Below are 21215 nucleotides of genomic sequence, written 5' to 3' on the forward strand. Positions count from 1 at the left end.
ACGCCATATGTCTCCTTAAACCACCAATAAATAGGAATATGACAGAACAGCTACAGTATAGTCTGGTCCTCATTGCAATACGACTCCTACCAGCTTAAAATATGCAATAACTATGTGCAATGAATATTTACATGTTCATAAACAAACAGCTGAAGTCTTTCCCGCAAAAAAAGAAGTTTTAACAAGTTTATGAAGTTAAGAGTCTTAGGGTGAACATAACAACCCACTCATCCTCGATCTGTTGCAAATAGCAACGCGTTTCTAAAGCAGTCATTGAAAACTTGAAATGCATTTCAACCTGCTCCATCTGAATAGAAACCCTCCCAGACGGCGTTATCACGCTTTGCCAGGTGGCTTTGGACCACCTTTGAGAGCAGGAACCTGTGCCAAGTCTGATGCAGTGACTCTTCTCGACTCGGGTTTCTGCCTGGCTGGATCTGAAAGGAGCTGGATGTGCTACCTGCTCACCCCGACCAGAATGTCAAAATCATACGTCACGCATAATTTGACATGTCATCATAATAAAGAGCGAGCGGTCACCATGGGAAAAAGCCAGCAAATAAACACGGAATGGGTGTTGTGTGCGTGGCATCGTCTACACGAGGTGGCATCAGAGTTAAGTGATGTGTGCGACTGTTTACATTGCGAAACGAAAGACTTGGACGGCTACACAGGATTGTTCATGGTGCAAATAAAGAGTCTGCTTATGGTAGATTTCGGAGGGCTTACAGCATGCGATTGCGTTGAAGATACAGGGCTTATGGAGGAGATGCATGAATTGACTCTAAGATTAGATGAGCATTAGAAATATATTCACACAATAGATCTAAATTAGGCAAAGACCTAAGAAAACAGTAGAAAAGGTTAGTTTCTGGACGAGGCCTCGGTCCACAGACATTCATATGATGATAATAAACAATGAAATTCCAATGCATTTACCAGGTAATGATAGATGCATGGCAGCAGCACCACATCAGTCAGAGTGAAGTACAGTCCTTCGGCAAACACATGCTCCAGCGGGGGCAGGTCCGTGGTCTTCACTTTCCTGATCTCAGAGTTCTCCCTGGTGGCCGTAGTGGGGACTGCATGCACAGACAGCTTGGCCAGAGCCGCGCTGAGCTCCAGTCCGTCACACGCCTGAGGGGGCCGAGCAGCCTGGGCTTCGGGGGATTGGCCCCGTTTCTTCTGCCTCTGTTGCTGCAGTTTCTGTCTGCGGATTTTGTCATCATTGTGGACTTTGACAGGCTCGCCCAGCTCTTTCTCTAAGTGGAGGATGGCGGGAGGCAGCTGCAGACACTGATTTGTGGGATTTTTGAGGTGTTCTTCAACAGCAGAGGGGATGCCAATTTCACACAGTCTGGTCCACTGGCTCACCTGTGAGTAAAGAGGGTGAGAAAGAGAAGCTTTTTATCCGTCCAATGACAGCAGCCCCTTCTCTGAAAACTCCCTTAATTGAAAGTAAATGCATGACTGAAGCCATGTTAGAACAACACGTGTTTGAAGAATGGCATTGAAAAGATGGCTTATGAAACTAGTTTAAACCAGTATAGATAGTGTCATCTGTTACAGAGGTTTTCAAAGTGGGAAGTGGGCCTCCCCAGGGCGGCTGCAAACAGTTTCAGGGGAGGCTCAGTGAATGGAAGTGAAAAAATGTTATATTCGCTATTAGATTAGTTACCAAAAGTAGATCACATCGAACCTAAACTTAACCCTAGAATAGTCTCGCAGTGTCAGCCGTAGATGATACCTACGTCTGGAGCACAACTCTCAAAAGTGGTTAATGCCCGCCCCCAAGACAAAAAAAGCATATGAATTGAATTGAAATGAATGAATTGACCAACCACAGACCTCGTGGGTGGTGCATTCGGAATGTGTGCAACAGCTAAATAAACCCCCGGGACTTCGATTCAAGTCATGTCTCAAACAGGACTTTACGATTATCCTCGAGGAGTTTATTGGCAAACTGCATGATACAAGCCTGGCCGTTTGTGCCGTTCGCTTCTCTCTTCACGGTGCTTCACGGTGTTCCACTCTGAACGTGTTTCCTTGTCGGACTGTAATAAGGGAGGCGGTGTATAACGTCACAGCCCAGCCAACCAGATTACGCCAGGGGAATCTGCCTGGCGCCGCCGGAAGTCTCGTCTGATTCAGACCCTCCGTCGCTGGAAGCTTGATGACATCGACGGTGGGTCTGACTAGAATACTAGACTAGAACCCTAGAATAGTCTAAACATGTGTGTGATTTGGCTAAAGAGATAATTCAGAGAGTCAGTAGTTTTGGGGAATTTTCCCAATTATCCCACTTTCCCAGAGTCAGAAACAAATAAATGCCTTCAGACAGACCTTTTATGTATTTGGTGTAGTCTGAACTCTGTATGTCAAACAGTAATATCCGGCTATCTTGGCTCAATTAATTGCTGAGTGTGTGTAGTGGGGAAAGCTTTCCAAGCTTTGTCTGAGGGGAGGCCCACAATCTCCGACTTTGAAAACCCCTGATCTATAAGATCTCCATATTTCTAAAAAAAATAAAAAGTAGCCCTGGACGTTGAGGAAACGCAATTGCTGCCAAGCGCTAATCACAGTCATTTAATGATTCAGGCACTTGCTTTGTTGCAAATCAAGCAAGAGATCATTGAATGAGATTTCATTGAATTAAATAAAAATTCCAATTCAGTTTCCTGCAAGATTTTTCAAATTCCTGAAATGGAATTGATGGCTTCATTCATGAATTGGCCCCAACCCTGATGCCTCCTCCAACTAACCTCAGCGCAGGCCTTCAGACAGGTCTTCTTGAAGCCCAGCAGTGCCAGCACATCCCTCCTGCTCGGGTCAGCCTGGGTGGTCTGGTCGATGATGTGTCGCAGCACCACAGCCAGCCCGGCCCTGCAGTACCTCCCGCTCTCATCCACAGCAGCGGGGAGGTGGCAGCCCCTCACCAGCGGGTGCAGGTCTTCCACCTGGATGTCACACACATCCAGGGACTCCGGCAGCTGACTGCTCACTGACTGGGAGCCTGTGGTGGACTTTGCAGGGACCAGAAACACCCTGAAAGAGTTGCACTCGCAGTAGGACAGCAGAAACAGGGTGATGGAGGTGTGCAAGGGAAGAGATGGCTCTCCATTTTGGGAACAAACTTCTAAATAGAGAGACTGGTGCTGTTGCTGCTTCGTGTCGGTGTCCTTCATGGTAGTACTGCAGAGTCAAACAGAAGGTGGCAAACAGGCTGTCAGGGAATTTGTTTAGAAAATGTGATAACATTGCAATTGCAGCATGCAAGCTGGGAAGTCAGCACAATGTCATTGAAGATGCAGGGTATAAAACAACATTAGAAGGTACTTACAGCAGCTTTTGTAAAGCAAGTTAACCCACGTTGTGTTGTTGTGTAGCCACTTCCTACTTTCTTCTTCTTTGCCCGGCAAAGATTGGATAGCTCCACAGTGCCACCAGTTGTCCGGTGCCATCGGGTGCTATTCCTTACGAATCAACAGTAGTAGTGGAAACTATAATTAATGTGAGCTATATATATATATATAAACACTTAAAAAACAATAAGATAATTGATCTATGAATGCAGAACTTTGCGTTTTGGAATATTTATAATGAAAACTACTTCCACACAGTGTTCCGGGACTTGTAGTTTCCGCGGACGTATTTAATGGTTACGCAGGTTGAAAGTAGGAGGAAAAGCGGTCCATCCATCCTGGGTTGCAGCTGATTAACCTTCAATATTTGCTCGTCTGGACCTCTGGACGACTACACCGGTATAAGGAGCACACGTTTCCCAGGAGCGGACTGTGAGGTAATGTAATCAATCAGAAAATCGACGAACTTTATTGAGATTTATAACTGATAGCTGGGTGGGAAGTTAGCCACTGTGCTGCTATCACAGTCAGCGGCAGCGCGCAGTAACTACTCCGCAACGTCACTGCTTATCTGGTTCATTAACCGATGAACAAACTCAGGGGCGTTGTTAGGATAGGATTTAATTATTTTTTATTGCATTATTTAGCCCTTATTAGGGGATCATCCTGGGAACTGCTGGGAAGAAATGTTTAAAATGTCAACAGCAAAATGAAACAGACTGATGTAGAGAATGTAGAGATGTAGTGTGATGCCTGTCACTTGTCTCATTCCCCCGTCGGTTTTCTCAAAGGCTGTGCCTTATATATTGTGTGTATATATATATATATATATATATATATATATATATATATATATATATATATATATATATATATATCAACAGCAAAATGAAAGGCTTTTCTCAAACCCCTAAAACAAAGGCCATGTCACAAGACAAAATATGTGGATTTTGAAGCCTGCTTGACATTCCTTATTATCACTCATAGATTTTAAACCATGACTGCAGCCGTCAGTCTGGACTTGGATCCCATCTTCCTGAAGGGACTGAGTTACCTGCACTCCAAGAGCAAAGACTCTGCTGAGAAACTCAAAGCTCTGCTAGACGAGTCGCTATCCAGAGGAAGTGACATCTCTTACCGCTCATCACAAAAAGTAAGGAGTTATTTATCTAAAATGTTAAAAGTTCTCTGACACCTCCCTTGTTTACTTAGAGCTGAACAGTCATGTGACATCTCTTGCCCCGGAAGTGAGTTTCCCATTCCTTTTCTCCATAGACATTTAGAAAAATCCTTATGTAACGAGTTTTAAGGCTGGGACCAAGCCAACCTGTGACCTACTGAATCGTGAGTGACCATAAAACATTTCAGTTGGGGCAAAAATAAAAAAAATAAGATTCCCCTTCCTCCCCCATGCTCTCATCATTCCAAAATAATGCTCTGGCACTAATTCCGCACTGGTTAACCCTTTCATTTCTACTCCCTGACACCTTCTTTTACACCCCGTCTTTATTTTTTGTCAAGAGATGCCACGTGACTGTTCAGCTCCATTGTTTACTTGTCTTGTTTTTTTTGTATATAAATTATAGAATGAGATGCAGTGTCCTTGGTCTTAATCACTGTGTCTCTTCAGGACATAGAGGTGTCCAAGAGCTCTGTGTCGAAGCTGAGCCTAAGTAAACAGGACTCCAAGTCGTCTTCAAGCTCCTCGTCTTCCAGCAGCAGTAGCAGCGGCGGCGGCAGCGGCAAGTCCAGCAGCTCCGAGAAGAGCAAGAAAGAGGCGGAGAAACGACCCTCTGAGAAGGTACTGGCTGCATTTTGTCCCTGGATGGATTGGAGTAAATATTCATATAATATTCAGAATGATTATATAATATATCCCTTAATGCATAACCATTTGAGCTGGACCCTATTTTCCAAACTTTTTTTTATCATACCGTGTGCAGATCCCAGTACAGTCCAATAGGTACTGTCAAAAATAATCCATGAATTCATTTCCAACACACTCATTGTTTAATCTGTGATGAGACATGTTGGTAAAATGATTAATTGAAAATCATCTAAAGTTTCTCAGTTTTGACGCTACGTTGGCCATTACCTTAGCACTTCCTTGTTCACCCTTTGCCGACCCGCTACGGCTGCCGGTACATGTGTCTATGTATAGTATTGAGAAAAAGTCAAAGTTGTTAAATCACAGTCAAGTGGTGGCCCAACGGTTAGAGAAGCGAGGTCGTCAGTTCAATCCCCGGGACCGACAGGATATATATATATATATATGCCACGTGACTATGTATTTATATATATATATATATATATATATATATATATATATATATATATATATATATATATATATATTTATATATTTTTTTTCTTTTGGGTGGGGAAAGTGAAAAGGCAGTGCTTGCCCCTCCCTCATTACCACCACTGAGGTGCCCTTGAGCAATGCCCTTAACCCCAACTGCTCCAGTGGAGCTGCTTAGTGGCCAGCAGATCAGATTGTGGTTGTACTGGTCAGCTTCCAGGTAGGAATGTGTGAATGTGAACAGGGCACTCCTGAAGAAGAGAGCATAGAGACAGTCAGCATGTGTGGGAACTGGGAACGCCCACAAAATGTTATACGGCTGGTGCGCGAGTGGGGTAAAACCGCCCATATATCTCAATGGGCTGACTCACCAAAGGAAGGTGCTGCGGCTCTACACTACAGGTTTGGGGATTTTAGAGTAGAACACAAGACATCTGTTCAGATGTGCTTTTACTGCGGTCGTTAAATGCCTGATCATGTCTGCCTGGGCTGGGCTAGCAGCTAAATTCTAGCTTTGCTGAATGGATAGAACGGGAGATTTACCCCACCCTGACCACGCCTCAGCCAGGCTGAGCCAGCTCTCCCAGTGTCTATGACGAGACATCGCCTCAACCTATTGCTCTCAGTGAGACTCCCCCTGTATAAATAAAGGTTAAAAGAAAGTGAAAATTCAATATTTCCATGTCTCATTCCAGAGTGAGCACCAATAGGCTTTTTCACCTCCTCTGTATACAGAATAAATTCACCAGTATGACGGAAAATAGTGTCCAGGACAAAAAATGGCAGGAGTGAGAAGTTCAGGGACCACAATGGAAATAAGCCTCTGGGCTTTATTGGGTTCTGCTGATTTTTCCATTTATATGCAGGCCATGCCGCCTTGGCTGCACTGCTGTACTTTAAAAATGAAATATCAAATAAAATCAATCAGTCAAAAACATAAAATGATACCTGCATAATATACAGGTTTGTATCATTTTAAAATGACAGACATTTGGCATGCTGTGTTACTTAGCTGGCACTGATTGTCAACATAGACTAAATTTCCCAAATGTTGCCTAACTGCTGAACATAGGTCAGGGTTGATCTGGGTGAGGTTGACCCTCCAAAGAAGCCTCGTTTGGAGAAACCGGAGAATCGTTCTTCTCCCATCACCGTTCAGACGAGCAAAGACCTCATCCCGCCAAACATACATGACTACGACGAGACCAACGCTGACGATTTTGCCATGGAGATGGGCCTGGCTTGTGTGGTTTGCAGGTAAGTGACAACTACTGTTGTAAACGTAGGTGGTCTGCAGTGCATTAGGGCTTGAGGATATGTGTATTTGTTCCCAGCCAATGTATTTTACTCGGTCTTTCGGCATAGTATGCGACGTGGTATACAAGAAACCTGTATACTAGACATGCATGTCCGTTCATGCGTTTATCTTTCTGTGCCATTTTTATGACCTCAAGACAAATGACAGTGACCATGGGGAACCAGTTGGTGGAATGCCAGGAGTGCCATAACCTGTATCACCAGGACTGTCACAAACCCCAGGTGACGGACAAAGAAGTCAATGACCCCCGGCTTGTGTGGTACTGTGCCCGCTGCACCAGGCAAATGAAACGTATGGTAAGGAAAACAATCATCTTCCTGCATCCACTTTGTATTTATAAATATGGCGTGGCTTAGGTGGCTACTCCGTGTTTATTTACGTTAATAAGGTCATATAAAAAAAGAACTGACATTGTTGCTATTGTCTAAGAGTAACCGTTTGTTTCTTTCACTAGGCCCAGAAAGCCCAGAAGCCTCCGCAGAAGCCGGCTCCTGTGGCGGTATCGGCGGCCCCTGTTGTAAAAGACACACTGGTGAAAAAGGCCGAGCTCAAAGCCAAGCCTGACACAAGCAGCACCTTCCAGGCCTTCAAACGAACGGAGGTGAAGGTACGCATTCATCCACTGCAGTGTCCACTTTAAAAGCATGTAAGGGAGCATGTGACATTCGGTTTAGTTGTTAGGCCTTTTTCACTTGTGTGTGTGTGTGTGTGTGGGGGGGGGGGGGGGTGTCCATCAGTTCTTGATCAACCGTTGCCTCAATAAACCAGAATGCAACGCAGCCACAAGATGTGTTTTGAGTAAGGGACGCAGCCTGTGATCCATAGACGCCCCGATGTTCACAAACTAGTTGGCTAGCTAACTATATTAACATGCCATATAATATTGACCCTTTGAAGGAAAGCAAAAAGCCCGTGCCTTTTCCTGTGGTTGTAGAAAGGCCTTGTGGGAAATGTAGGAAATCGCTAACTGAAGTAGCTGAAGCAGGTTGACTTGACGGAAAGAAGTGGGTACACCAAGGAAAGTAAATGACACATACCACATAACAAAATAGGGAACTTAACTAATGAGCTGAGCTGCATTTGTTTATAAAACACCAGTGTACTTTTGTGGGTTCAATTCACTTTTGAGGTATTCAAAAAATGCTTTTAGAGCTCCAGCACATACAGTACTTTAGACAGGCACTGCAAAGTAGGTGCATTACTTCCACCCCCCAACCTGCAATTACCCTGGGAGGAAAAACTGTGCATAGTATTTCAGCTTTTATCAACAAATTTGCTTTGGCACACTCTGAAATGAATTTACTGGTGTCACCTAATGAGCTTGAAGCGAGGCGGAGGCAGATTCAAAATGTTAAAGATAATGACCATTCGGAATCCAAATCAAAACGGGACTACAAAAACTCTGCATTGTGATTGGTCTTGCAGTATGCTAATGACTTGTCATTTCGTCCAGGCATCCACAACGTCTGCCAATCCCTGCAGCGGTGGCTCCTCCTCCTCCGCAGCCAGCGGTCTTACGGGCTGGGCTGCATTTGGGGCCAAGACGAGTTCTTCTGTCTCCTCCAGCTCCAAACTGGGCTCTTCGGGCCCGAGCGGTCAGAAGGCTGTGGGGCTGTCTGGGCTAGCTGGAGCCAAGGCGGGACTCGGGAGTACCAAGATGCCCGGGGGCGGCAATGGAAACGGCTCTAGCCAGGCGGCCCTGAAACCTCCTCCGCCCCTGACGCTGGGTAAGCAGCCGCTGAACCGCTCGTCCAGCGTGGACGGCCAAGGGAAGGCGTCGGGGTCGTCGGGGGGCGGCTCCCCGCCGAGTGCGGGCGGGAACGACAGAGGACAGACGGCGCAAGAGTCCCAGCTCACCGACCTGAAACGCCTGCAACTGGTGAAGAAGAAAGCTGCACAGAAGAAGCTGAAGAAATGAGCAGAGATGGAAAGCACCGTGTAAACGAAGGTGTCAGGGAGTAGAAATGAAAGGCATAACCAGTGCGGAATTAGTAACCTGACTCTGCCAGACGGGGGCGGTATTGTGTTCACAAGACACGTGCGGTTTGTGAACAAAATACTGCCCCCGTCTGGCAGTCACTCAGGTTACAGAATTAGTGCCAGAGCATTATTTTGGTATGATGAGAGCATCTTTACATCATGGAATAACACACCATCCAGTCAAATACTTGAATCTTTCTTTGTGTAAAAGCTGCTGGACTCTGTGTGCCTCGTTCTGTCTTAACAAATCTAACCGTTTGCAAAGTAACTGTCACTTTTTATTAACAAAGTTCATTAAACATCCTCTTCTTATAAAGCGGTAGTAGCGAGTGTTATGACTTTGTAGCAGACTTTGTTTGTGTCCCTGTGAATGTGAATTATAATCTAGGACAAATGGATTACAGTAATAGCAAGGACATTTTATTCATGACATATTGACAAAATATACATAATCAAAGAAGCAATACATTTCTAGGATTTCACATTCTCAAATCAAAAATATGTACTTAATGTATGAATTATTTCATGTAGAACATTTACTTCATTAATATTAATTAGGGCAAGCAGGTCTCTTTTACTAAAAGAAATACCACAGATGCAGTCCTTCCTTATCCATGGTTATCCAGCCTCTATGCATAGGACATCTTGCCCAGGTAGTTGGCGGGAACATAGCCCCTCTGACCATTGGCCTCGGCTAACCACCAGTCCTTATTGCCTCCCAGGTCACAGAACTTCAGGATCCGTACGTGCTGGTACTCCTGTAAGGTCAGCTCCTGGTCACCGCGGGCTTGGAAAGCATACACACAGCATACAACTAGGGAAAGAAAAATGCACAAAGATCAGAGGCATACAGAGGTAAAATAAATAAATAGCACCATTTGAAAAATGATATCTGCTCTTGCAAAATAGTTTCTATAAATGTTACATTGAACTAGGGCACTTTTAATAGATTGGTAGGTAGAATATTACAGACTGGCTTGTTTATATTTTAGAGGTATTGAATCATGTGTTTTCTGCCAACCCCGCCCCCTCCCAAATGGAGTTGTAGCAATTTGAGATGGAACTCTTAAATTGCATCCACATCAAGTAGCCTAATTTACAGCCGTTCGAGGTATGTATCCTCCTGTAAGACCAGAAGGTGGCACTGTTCATTAGTTTTCCACAAGGGTTGAATGCTGCTATCAAATACAACCTTCATTGGTTAGCATTATAATGCCTATGTGAGCTGGAACAAGGCAATGTAATGCTATCAGGTGTGCTGCCACAGCACTCCAGTGCAAACAAAACCACTCATCCACTTTAAATACCAGCACACCTGTTTTACTGCTCCTCTGTAATAGCAATCCCCATTCCCTGGACCTTCTTCAATGAGGAGGCACTTATAGACCTCTGAAAACCCAGTTAAAGTCGCATTGTTTGCTTCTTCAATGTTTTATTTGGTGTGGCATTTACTGTATTGTTTTCACTTCTGTCCATTGCATTTTGGACAATATTATGCAGCTTATGCTTTTTTGCAAGTAATTTTGTGTGTGTGCGCGTGTGCACGCGAGTGTGTGTGTGCGTGCATGTGCCGTTGTGCTGTGCAGTCTTTCTGCACCCGTGGATATTGCTGTTATTGGAGACTTTACTGAAGGCATTAGTCCTCTTTTTGTCCTTGACTGTTCTCAGGCTGGAAATCAACCTCCCGAGACAGAGTGGCTGTTTGACTCTTTGTAATATCTACTTTATGAACCCTCAGTTAGCTAAATGTATTTTTCCCCGTTTCACTAAAGTTAGCCACTGAATGTCTTGAAGCGAGATCAGTATCCCCACCACCTCCCCCACCACTACACACAACCCCGACCAACACACACCCGTCACCTGCTGAGCCTCTGAGTCCTGTGTATCCCATAGGGTGTATCCTCCATGTCTTGGGGGCTTTCTAGCTCCCCCTGTAGACCGGAGAGGGCGGAGCAGCTGTCAGCGCTGACGAGGCTGCCGCTGCCGCTACCTGACACGAACAGGCTGAGGTTGTCAAAGTCTTCGTCCACCATGACAGGCTGCTGCTGCTGCTCAGTGGAGCCCTGTGATTGTGATTTTCGCTGTGAGTCCCTCAGGGGGTTGTACTGATTCAGGAAGGTGGAGTAGACGTAACCCTGGGTACCTGACAGAGACAAACAGGGACAGTGTTGTCAGGTGGAGTAGACGTAACCCTGGGTACCTGACAGAGACAGACAGTGTTGTCAGGTGGAGTAGACGTAACCCTGGGTACCTGACAGAGACAGGGACAGTGTTGTCAGGTGGAGTAGACGTAACCCTGGGTACCTGACAGAGACAAACAGGGACAGTGTTGTCAGGTGGAGTAGACGTAACCCTGGGTACCTGACAGAGACAGACAGTGTTGTCAGGTGGAGTAGACGTAACCCTGGGTACCTGACAGAGACAGTGTTGTCAGGTGGAGTAGACGTAACCCTGGGTACCTGACAGAGACAGGGACAGTGTTGTCAGGTGGAGTAGACGTAACCCTGGGTACCTCACAGAGACAAACGGACAGTGTTGTCAGGTGGAGTAGACGTAACCCTGGGTACCTGACAGAGACAGGGACAGTGTTGTCAGGTGGAGTAGACGTAACCCTGGGTACCTCACAGAGACAAACAGGGACAGTGTTGTGAGGTGGAGTAGACGTAACCCTGGGTACCTGACAGAGACAGGGACAGTGTTGTCAGGTGGAGTAGACGTAACCCTGGGTACCTGACAGAGACAAACAGGGACAGTGTTGTCAGGTGGAGTAGACGTAACCCTGGGTACCTGACAGAGACAGGGACAGTGTTGTCAGGTGGAGTAGACGTAACCCTGGGTACCTGACAGAGACAGAGACAGTGTTGTCAGGTGGAGTAGACGTAACCCTGGGTACCTGACAGAGACAGAGACAGTGTTGTCAGGTGGAGTAGACGTAACCCTGGGTACCTGACAGAGACAGAGACAGTGTTGTCAGGGTTCATGTCTCTTTATTTGGGTCAGTTTTAAATGTTTAGTGGTGAACTAATAGGAAAAACTACAATGTATGACAATCCACTTGCTGATTCACAGAACTGTTTCAGTAGAAAGAATGGGCAATATTTCTGAAGGGTAAATGTGTCTATAGCATGTGGGACTATGTCTCACATTAGGGTTGAAAGGCAGGAGCACCTGATTACAAATACAGTTATAGTGAGAGACCTAAAAAGTGTGTAAATATAAGACAAGCATATTCATGGTGTTGATATCAACTGAATGATATGAATGATAAACAACAACAACTTGTTGGGAATGCTTATAATCCCAGCGGAAAATAATGTACTCCACCGCACCAAGAACACACTTCTAGACTGAGCTCCTCATAAGAAAAATATATATATTGCAGAGTTCAGAGAGGCACACATGCTGCATCTCCCTGTCTGAATACCCTGAGGGAGCGGCTTTGTACTCTTTAAGTAACGCTGCTGACAACCTGCAGCGGTTTGTTCCAAACAAGACGTCAGGATCTCAGGTGCTGCTGTGCGACACAGAGAGTAGATGGAGACGAGCTATGGAGTCGGTCCTGTTGTGAGGCAACCATCTCCAGAGGCAGGCGAAGAGGCACGAACAGCCGTGACATCACAGGAGCCCCTGGGAGTTTGTCTCGTTGGCTGACTCGTCGGTGTCAGGAAGTAAAGTTTGGTGTTTCTACACAGCCTCAGTCATCAAACACACAGCGGTCTATTCACGCAGCAGCCCAAGGAGAAGGATGTCTGCTGATTGCTGAAGATAACCTACACCTACTGTTGGCCTACCTGCTGATGATCTGGTGTGATAACTTAATTCACCTTGTACAGTTGAAGTGAGAACTTTACATACACTTAGGTTGAAGTCATTAAAACTAATTTTTTTAACCACTCAACCGCAGATTTCATGTTAAACTATAGTTTGGCAAGTTGGTTTAATAGGATATCTACTTTGTGCATGAGTCATCATGACACAAGTAATGTTTCCAACAATTGTTTACATACAGATTATTTCACTTCATCACAATTCCAGTGTGTCAGAACTTGGACGTTTACATACATTAAGATGACTGTGCCTTTAAACAGCTTGGAAGATTCCTGAAAATGATGTCATGGCTTTAGAAGCTTCTAATTGACTAATTGACATCGTTTGAGTCAATTAGAATTGTACCTATGGGGGGTTGGGTTAGCGTTTAGGGTAGAGATGAACTCCAACTACACACACACACACACACATGCACGCACACGCACACGCACACGCACACACACACACACACACACACACACACACACACACACACACACACACACACACACACACACACACACACACACACACACACACTTGCCTCCCTTGTGGACCAGCCAGTGGTTGGTGCTGCCTAGGGGCTCTTGGTCCTCCAGCAGGGCCACCAGCTCTCCCTCCAGCAGGCTGAGGTCGTGCTCCTGGCAGCCATGACACTTTCTCTTCAGCTGGTAGAGGCGACTCGACGGGTATTCTGCCAGCAGCCGAGCTCGCTGCTCCTCGCTTTGATGCTGCACCTCCGGCACCTTGAGGGGAGCACAGCACGAGGGGACACAGGTTGGTGTAAATGTTTGAATGTGATGACGTGGGTTGTGTGTGTGTGTGTGTGTGTGTGTGTGTGTGTGTGTGTGTGTGTGTGTGCGTGTGCGTGTGTGTGTGCGTGTGCGTGTGTGGGCACCATGGGCACACATGCACGTGGTTGGTTAGCAGTGTACAAGAGCTTTCTGGAGAGGGTGAAGGGTAACAAGCTTCCCTGGGTTTTGATGATAAGGGTGGCAGAGTTTCAAACAGATCTTCTCACATACACGTTCAAACACAGCAGGCACACTCTCACGCAAACACACATATAGACATACAAGTCTCAGGGGATTGAGACCTGGTGGAGCGTTTTCACTTATCAAGTGCCCTAGTTAATCACAGCCCAGAGCTCTTCACACTGTCTGCCTCTGATAAGACTTATAACTGGTTATATACACTCTGATAGACTCTGATATGACTTATAACTGTCTATATACACTGATATATATACTCTGATAAGACTTATAAGTGGCTATATACACTTTGGCTGATAAGACTTATAACTGCCTATATACACTTTGGCTGATAAGACTTATAACGGCCTACACTGTCTGCCTCTGATAAGACTTATAACTGGCTATATATGTTTTGGCTGATAAGACTTATAACTAGCTACCGGTATATACACTTTGGCTGATAAGACTTATAACTGGCTATATACACTTTAGCTGATAAGACTTATAACTGGCTATATACACTTTGGCTGATAAGACTTATAACTGGCTATACACACTTTGGCTGATAAGACTTATAACTGCCTATATACACTGTCTGCATCTGATAAGACTTATAACTGGCTACAGTATATACACTTTGACTGATAAGACTTATAACTGGCTATATACACTTTGGCGGATAAGACTTATAACTGGCTACAGTATATACACTTTGGCTGATAAGACTTATAACTGGCTATATACACTTTAGCTGATAAGACTTATAACTGGCTATATACACTTTGGCTGATAAGACTTATAACTGGCTATATACACTTTAGCTGATAAGACTTATAACTGGCTATATACACTTTAGCTGATAAGACTTATAACTGGCTATACACACTTTGGCTGATAAGACTTATAACTGCCTATATACACTGTCTGCATCTGATAAGACTTATAACTGGCTACAGTATATACACTTTGACTGATAAGACTTATAACTGGCTATATACACTTTGGCTGATAAGACTTATAACTGGCTACAGTATATACACTTTGACTGATAAGACTTATAACTGGCTATATACACTTTGACTGATAAGACTTATAACTGGCTATATACACTTTGACTGATAAGACTTATAACTGGCTATATACACTTTGGCTGATAAGACTTATAAGTAAGGGATAATGTATATTGAGGCGGTGATTACGGGGGAAATAATGACCGACAGGTGGATTGAGCCCGACGCGCCAGCGGAGGGCTTAATCGTTCACCTGAAGGTCATTATTTCCCAGTAATCACCGCCTCAATATACATTATCCCGCTTAGAACACGGCCTACAACTAAATCATTCAATAATCTGACAAAAATAATTATTCAAATAGATTTTTTAATAGCGTTTTCAACGACAAAGCGGTTTCATTCGTAATTGGCACACAAGACACCACAGCTGCAACTGGTTGGCCTAATTAGTAGTGTCTTGCTGACAAAAAGCTCTTATCAACTGATTAATCCAGGTGTGGCAGAGCAGCGGTCGGTTGTCGAGAAATAATGACCGGTGAATATTGTTGATTGACCAATCAGAATCGAGTATTCAAGAGAGCCGTGTTCTAACTGGCTACAGTATATACACTTTGACTGATAAGACTTATAACTGGCTATATACACTTTGGCTGATAAGACTTATAACTGGCTATATACACTTTGGCTGATAAGACTTATAACTGGCTATATACACTTTGGCTGATAAGACTTATAACTGGCTATATACACTTTGGCTGATAAGACTTATAACTGGCTATATACACTTTGGCTTAGAATTGGTTCAAATAGTTGTCCTTGACAAAAGTCAGATTGTTCAGCTCATCCATGATGCTGTTCTGCACCTCACTGATGTTGGACAATGGAGCCTGGACAAGCAAACACATAACACAGTTCAGTTGCAATGCCAAATGGCCAGGGTAGGGGGCGGGGGCATTCATGGATTGAATTGAGAGTGCATGGCAAATTCCAATTCAGTTCCTCCTGGGGTTGGACTTGCAATTGGAATTGCACCCAGCTCGGAGGAAACAGAATTGGAATCCATTCAGTATTGATAATGTAAACTCGGCACAAAAAGTTTGGAAACTTGTGTTTGGATGATCATATCTCTGCGGTTACTATATCCTCAGTGTTGTACCTTATCTTATATGGAGGCCTGTTTATTTCCCTTGGCAGCACTATCTCATTTGTAAGGATCCTGCATTTGTGAGATGAGCAGCACAGCTGATTATGTGAGTAGCGCCAACGTCAAAAGTGTCAAATTGCCCTGCCAATGTCAAACAGTGTATCCTCCTGTTGGTATTGACTCTATTGTTTTGAGTTGTTTGGGAGATTGGACTATTGAACTGTATCAGTAACAATGAACAAGTCAAGTCAAGTCAAGTCAAGTTTATTTATATAGCCCTAATTCACAAGCATGTCTCAGAGGGCTTCACAGAAAGTATGTCTAGCTGATTCTAGCTGACACAACAGTAACAAGAATATACAGAATAAAGATAACATTTGAACAATTGATAATATAGAAAATATAGAACAAACAAGACATATTGGCAATTTTACACTGACCAGGCTGGTGACCAGCATGAGGAGGAGGTGCCAGGCTGTTGAGGCTGCGTATGGTTCTTCCACTCGCAACTGAGGTTCCTGACTGTGTTCAATTAATAAAATGCTTTTTAAAGTCTCACCTATATCCTTTTGTCTCTTGAACTCCTTGATGCTAACGTTGATGATCTTGTAGTGGCCGGCGGTCAGGATGGTTGTCAGGTGTGGCCTGCCACAACTCCCCGAGCAGCAAAGGGTACTTCATGATCCTCTGGACTGGCTTGATGAGAAGAGAACCCATGTCCAGCAAGTTGGGTTTCCTTCGGTGACCAATAAGAATATTATGCCATAGATGATGATTAACATAACTGTTATGACCCACAGAACATGATGCAAAACAAAACATGACAATCAAATATAACAATAAATCTTAAAAGGTTTAGCGAACAAAGACAGTATAAATTCTCAAAATCAATTTTATATGATAGGGTACTACTACTTACTCTTGGTACAAAAAGTATATAAGTGTGGTCTTCAGAATGGAGGGAAGTTATAATCAGTGTTGGAAATGGGGGGTGCGTGGTAACGGAGTTCCCAGAGTAAACGCTGAGAGGGAACTTTGAGAACGAGAGGGGGAATGGCATTCCTCCTCAGGTTCCCCTTAAAAAATGTCTTGGCAGAGCAGTGGAGAGCAGAGCAGTGGAGAGCAGAGCAGAGTAGTGGAGAGCAGAGCAGTGGAGAGCAGAGCAGTGGAGAGGGGGCAGCATGAAAGGAGCAGAGAATAGTAGGAGAACATGTATGTGGAAGCTGAATAAGCAGTGTCAATGTGTCATCAAGTCTGTCATGAATAAAATCAAGGGGAAATGATCAGTAGATCTTGGCAATCTTATGTAAGTACTGTACATGTAACGTTTGTAAGAGATTTGTATGTAGCTCTAATGGTAAGGAGTAAAATAAATGAGGAAAAGAAAGTCAAGCATTCAGCTCTATATATCAATCAATCTTATAGACATCTTCCAGAGCTGCCTTGGCCTGGATGAATACTTCTCCTTCAAACAGAAATGTAGATTTAGACCGCTCTTTCATCCAGTATCAACCGTAGTAGTAAAAGTCAACAAATCATATAAACAGGCAACCAGACCCTTTACGGTAACGCCTTAGAATACAGCCCGCAAACTACCCTGTAAGTACAGGGTAATAAGATCTGTACTTACAGGGTAAGTACGGGGTACAATATGTGACTTTACCACACCCCTGTAGTTACTTACTATGTAACTATGAGAGAATTAACACTACTTTAGAATACAGCCCCTGCCCCTGTAGTTACTACAGTATGTACTGTAACTACTGTACTGTAACTGGGGGGCACGGTGGCTCAGTGGTAGAGCTGTCGCCTCACAGTCAGAAGGTCCTGAGTTCGATTCTCGCCTGGGACACTGTGGGCGCTGTGGTTGTGTTCCCCCCCATATCTTCAGTGCCTACTGCCCAGGTGGGGTATCTCGTCGTAAGGGCCTTTCTCTCTATGTGGAGTTTGCATGTTCTCCCCGTGCTCCCCCGGGGGGTTCCTCCGTATATAACCCCCCCACTAAAAAACATGCAGAAGATCAGATCGTCATCGTCATCCGACCAGTGACGACAACATCCGAAGTTGGTCCCCGGGCGCTGTACGAGAAAGCGACCACTGCTCCTGGCCTGCCCCCCGGAGGAAAGGACATGCCTGGATGGGTTAAATGCAGAGGACACTTTTCACCGGCCACCGTCAGCATGAGTGTGTTGTGGCCGCATGCATGTGTTGTGGTGTTCGTGTGACAATAAAAGACGGGGCTTGTCCCGTTACGAGAGTAAAAAAAAAAAAAAAAAACTATGAGGGAATTAACACTGCTTTAGAATACAGCCCGTGCCCCTGTAATCACACTGTAGTTACTATGTAACTACGAAGGAATTAACACTGCTTTGTTTAGAATACAGCCGGCACCTGATATTAGTGGGATTTTTGGCCAATCTTAAGCCCCTTTTAAACTGGCCAAAAATCCCACTAATATCCACAAAATAGTGGCATTTTCTTCAGTCTAAAAGTTTCCAAGCCGGGCCATCCAACTCGTGATTTTCCGACCTTGCTTCTCGTCCTCCTGAGTTGCCGCCCCTTTTCCAGCGTGAGTCAGTAGAGATTCAGTGATTCTCACAGGCTGAAATTCGCCTTTCTTAACACTTAATTCCTTTACATTGACGGAGAAAAAAGTGTCTCTCGTCATGCACGAGTGCAGTGCACCCCACACAGCCCAGCCAGCCCCAGGTGCATAGATTGCGTCAAGTGAGCCAGAATGAAAGTAGGTCGTCCTCTTTAGCTCTTTTAAAATAAAGCCCTCATTGTAACGTTCACATTTTGAGTAATGCTTTGAAGCCACAGTTTCACAATTATGTAATCTTAACATCAAAACGGGTATTTTGATACAATGTTTGCTGCTTCGTTTGTTGAAACACATTTTTCTCGTCCAACGTGCAGCAGTGAGGCTATTTACTTGTTTAAATGACATTACAGTAGTTTGACATTTTTACCCGGAAGTTCCCATTTTGTTTTTGCTCAGCCGTGAGAGAACACAGTCACAGCATACACACAAGCGACAATGAGGTAAATCAACAATTAAAGGTGAGATGAAGTTGATGATGCAAATTGTGCACTTAAATCTGATTGGAAATATGCATTTGCCAGCTTTTCAGAGCATCTGTAGCACATAATGCACATGCAGAAATGTTTGTAAACACACCGGCCCTCTGGCTGCTGTGCACGCTCGTGAAAACACACATCTCTCCTCTCACACATCCATCCGCCTGCCGGCGGTATTTCACGGTGATCTAATTATTTTGACTGAGCGCCAAAAGGCCTCACTTAACATGCCAGTCAGGTTCCCTCCTCTCCACCCCCGCCCCTACCGCTCTGCTGCCTAATCAGTCTCTGGCTGCTCTGTGGCAGGCGAGCTGCAGCCAAGCCAGGAGTGTGTGTTCAGGGAAGAGGGATGCTTCCTCACTGTCTAATCGATGCCATGCACCACTTCCTCCTCTAGGGGGAGAGAGAGAGAGAGAGAGAGAGAGAGAGTAGGGGCAGAAGGCTGCGAGGCCTGTGTCAGGTTAATACAGTCTATGCAGGTTACGGAACTAATGGTCTCACTGATGTAATGCTACGGCGTGAACGGGCCTTCCATCTGCTCTTGCCGCGGGCGTGTGGGGGGGGCAGGGGGGCGACACGGGATAAACACGATAAATATGATAAATATGACAGGACACAGACGCCGACACACAGATTCACACCCAGGTTAGTCTCTTAAAACACGGTTGGCTCCAGTTGGCTTCAGCCTAAACGTCTCGTCTGTACTTCAAGGTGGGAAAACTTGGTCAAAACGGAAAGGGAAACTCAGGGAAAATAATGAGCAATGATAGGGGGATGTCCCGGATGTCCCGCCTAAAGGCAGGTGGTTGGAGAAATACAAGCGAAAGGCGGGACATCCACTCGTATTTCTCCAATCACCTGCATCGGTTCAAACTTTGGTCTGATGCGTTTTTTCCCCAACTTCCTTTGTCTATGTTCTGTGGGCCTGAATTACAGACTGTTTATGGTGCATTCGCAGAATGTAGAAGAGAGACAGTCTGGCTTGGATCACTACACCCAGGTACACAAATGCGTACTACATGCACAAACACAAACGCAAACAAATTTACCACCCTGCTGCAACCACCCTGCAACCCAAACTCCATCAAGATCAGCTTGCTCATTTCACATGCCCAGATTGCCCACACTCTCTCTCTCTCTCTCTCTTTCTCTCACACACACACACACACACACACACACACACACATGCTCAACACACGTGCGTTCAACACACCTATTGTGCATTCAACACACCTTGTTCAAACACTCTTAGCGAAGATGGTGCTGCATTTGTAGTGTTGTTCCTTGCTTACTTTTAAATAGGCTAACATTCTCATCTGCTTTAGCCTAAGATTTCTTGACCTGCTTTAGCCTACCTGTCTTTTTGGGTTACAAGAAGTAATGGCTACTGTACTGAGTCATGTGTTTTTTATTTGCCTATTTCAGCATTATCTACTGCAGATAGGTCATAGGCAGCAGCAGCAGAACCATTTCTCTCAATGCTCTGGGTGGTAGTAAAACTGCTACTGAGCTACAGAGGAACACAAGCTCGCAGAGGCAGGATGTGAAATTGGCAGGGAAAAGCAGAATACCCAAATTACCAACAAAATAAAAGTGCAGGTGGAGTTTACATGACAAAAACAACTTCATGTAATACTCGGGGGGATGCTACAGATTGAATATGGAGTGAATATGGAGCTGTAAAATATATTCAACAGAGATTGTATTATGCAAGGGAAAGACCAAGGGTAAATTCATTGATTACTCCAATACAGACCTTATAGCAGACAACACCGCAGATCCTCCTTTCCTGACTCCTGCAATTCATGTTCACTGCTTTCGCACATCTTTGAAAGGTCTCTGCTGTCATGGTCCCTGACCCTGCTTATTGATATTTGTTGATAAAACATAAAACAAAGGCAGCCCACTCACCTTTATGTTTGTTTAGACCAGTGGTTCTCAACCTGGGGGTCGCGAGATTATTTTGGGGGGGTCACGATTGTCAAAAGAGAAAAAAGAAAACATTTGTTTTTCTCCCATAATGATTAAATCTCCCATACCAATGGTTTAATGTATCATAAAGCTATATAAACTATAAAAATGATTTCAATGAGTGAGTGAAATCAGTGTGTGATGTGTCATTGGGTTAGGTTGTGGCGGGAGGGTGGGTCGCGAACTCCAGTTTAAAGTTTTTTGGAGGGTCGCGGCTCAAAAATGTTGAGAACCACTGGTTTAGACCAGCAGTGGTTCTCAACC

General features: G+C 44.7%; 2 protein-coding genes across 2 annotated transcripts in view; one reads left to right on the top strand and one right to left on the bottom strand.

The window, feature by feature from the left end:
- Positions 1-3185, bottom strand: part of gstcd (glutathione S-transferase, C-terminal domain containing) — a gene marked incomplete at its 5' end in the record, with an annotated part of 63941 nt that extends 60756 nt beyond the window's left edge. Inside the window, 2 exons of the mRNA XM_083635110.1 lie at positions 940-1374; positions 2763-3185. Of these exons, the coding sequence (XP_083491236.1) occupies positions 940-1374; positions 2763-3185 (858 nt within the window). The remainder of the gene's footprint in view (positions 1-939; positions 1375-2762) is intronic.
- Positions 3186-3667: 482 nt separating this feature from the next.
- Positions 3668-9214, top strand: ints12 (integrator complex subunit 12). Its single transcript, XM_083635263.1, has 7 exons — positions 3668-3799; positions 4350-4515; positions 4993-5163; positions 6737-6921; positions 7119-7278; positions 7437-7589; positions 8436-9214. The coding sequence occupies exons 2-7, from the start codon at positions 4360-4362 to the stop codon at positions 8898-8900; spliced, it is 1290 nt and encodes a 429-aa protein (XP_083491389.1). The 5' UTR covers positions 3668-3799; positions 4350-4359; the 3' UTR covers positions 8901-9214.
- Positions 9215-21215: the final 12001 nt, after the last annotated feature.

The sequence above is a fragment of the Poromitra crassiceps genome, assembly GCF_964638095.1.
Source record: "Poromitra crassiceps genome assembly, chromosome: 4".
NCBI classification, from domain to species: Eukaryota; Metazoa; Chordata; class Actinopteri; order Beryciformes; family Melamphaidae; genus Poromitra; species Poromitra crassiceps.

Bases quoted from the DNA above. Each gene is read 5' to 3' on its own strand.
- ints12 (XM_083635263.1), top strand. From the start codon at position 4,360: ATGACTGCAGCCGTCAGTCTGGACTTGGATCCCATCTTCCTGAAGGGA. The intron at 5,164-6,736 runs GTACTGGCTGCA...TGCTGAACATAG, and splicing joins AGAAACGACCCTCTGAGAAG to GTCAGGGTTGATCTGGGTGA. The intron at 7,279-7,436 runs GTAAGGAAAACA...TTCTTTCACTAG, and splicing joins CCAGGCAAATGAAACGTATG to GCCCAGAAAGCCCAGAAGCC.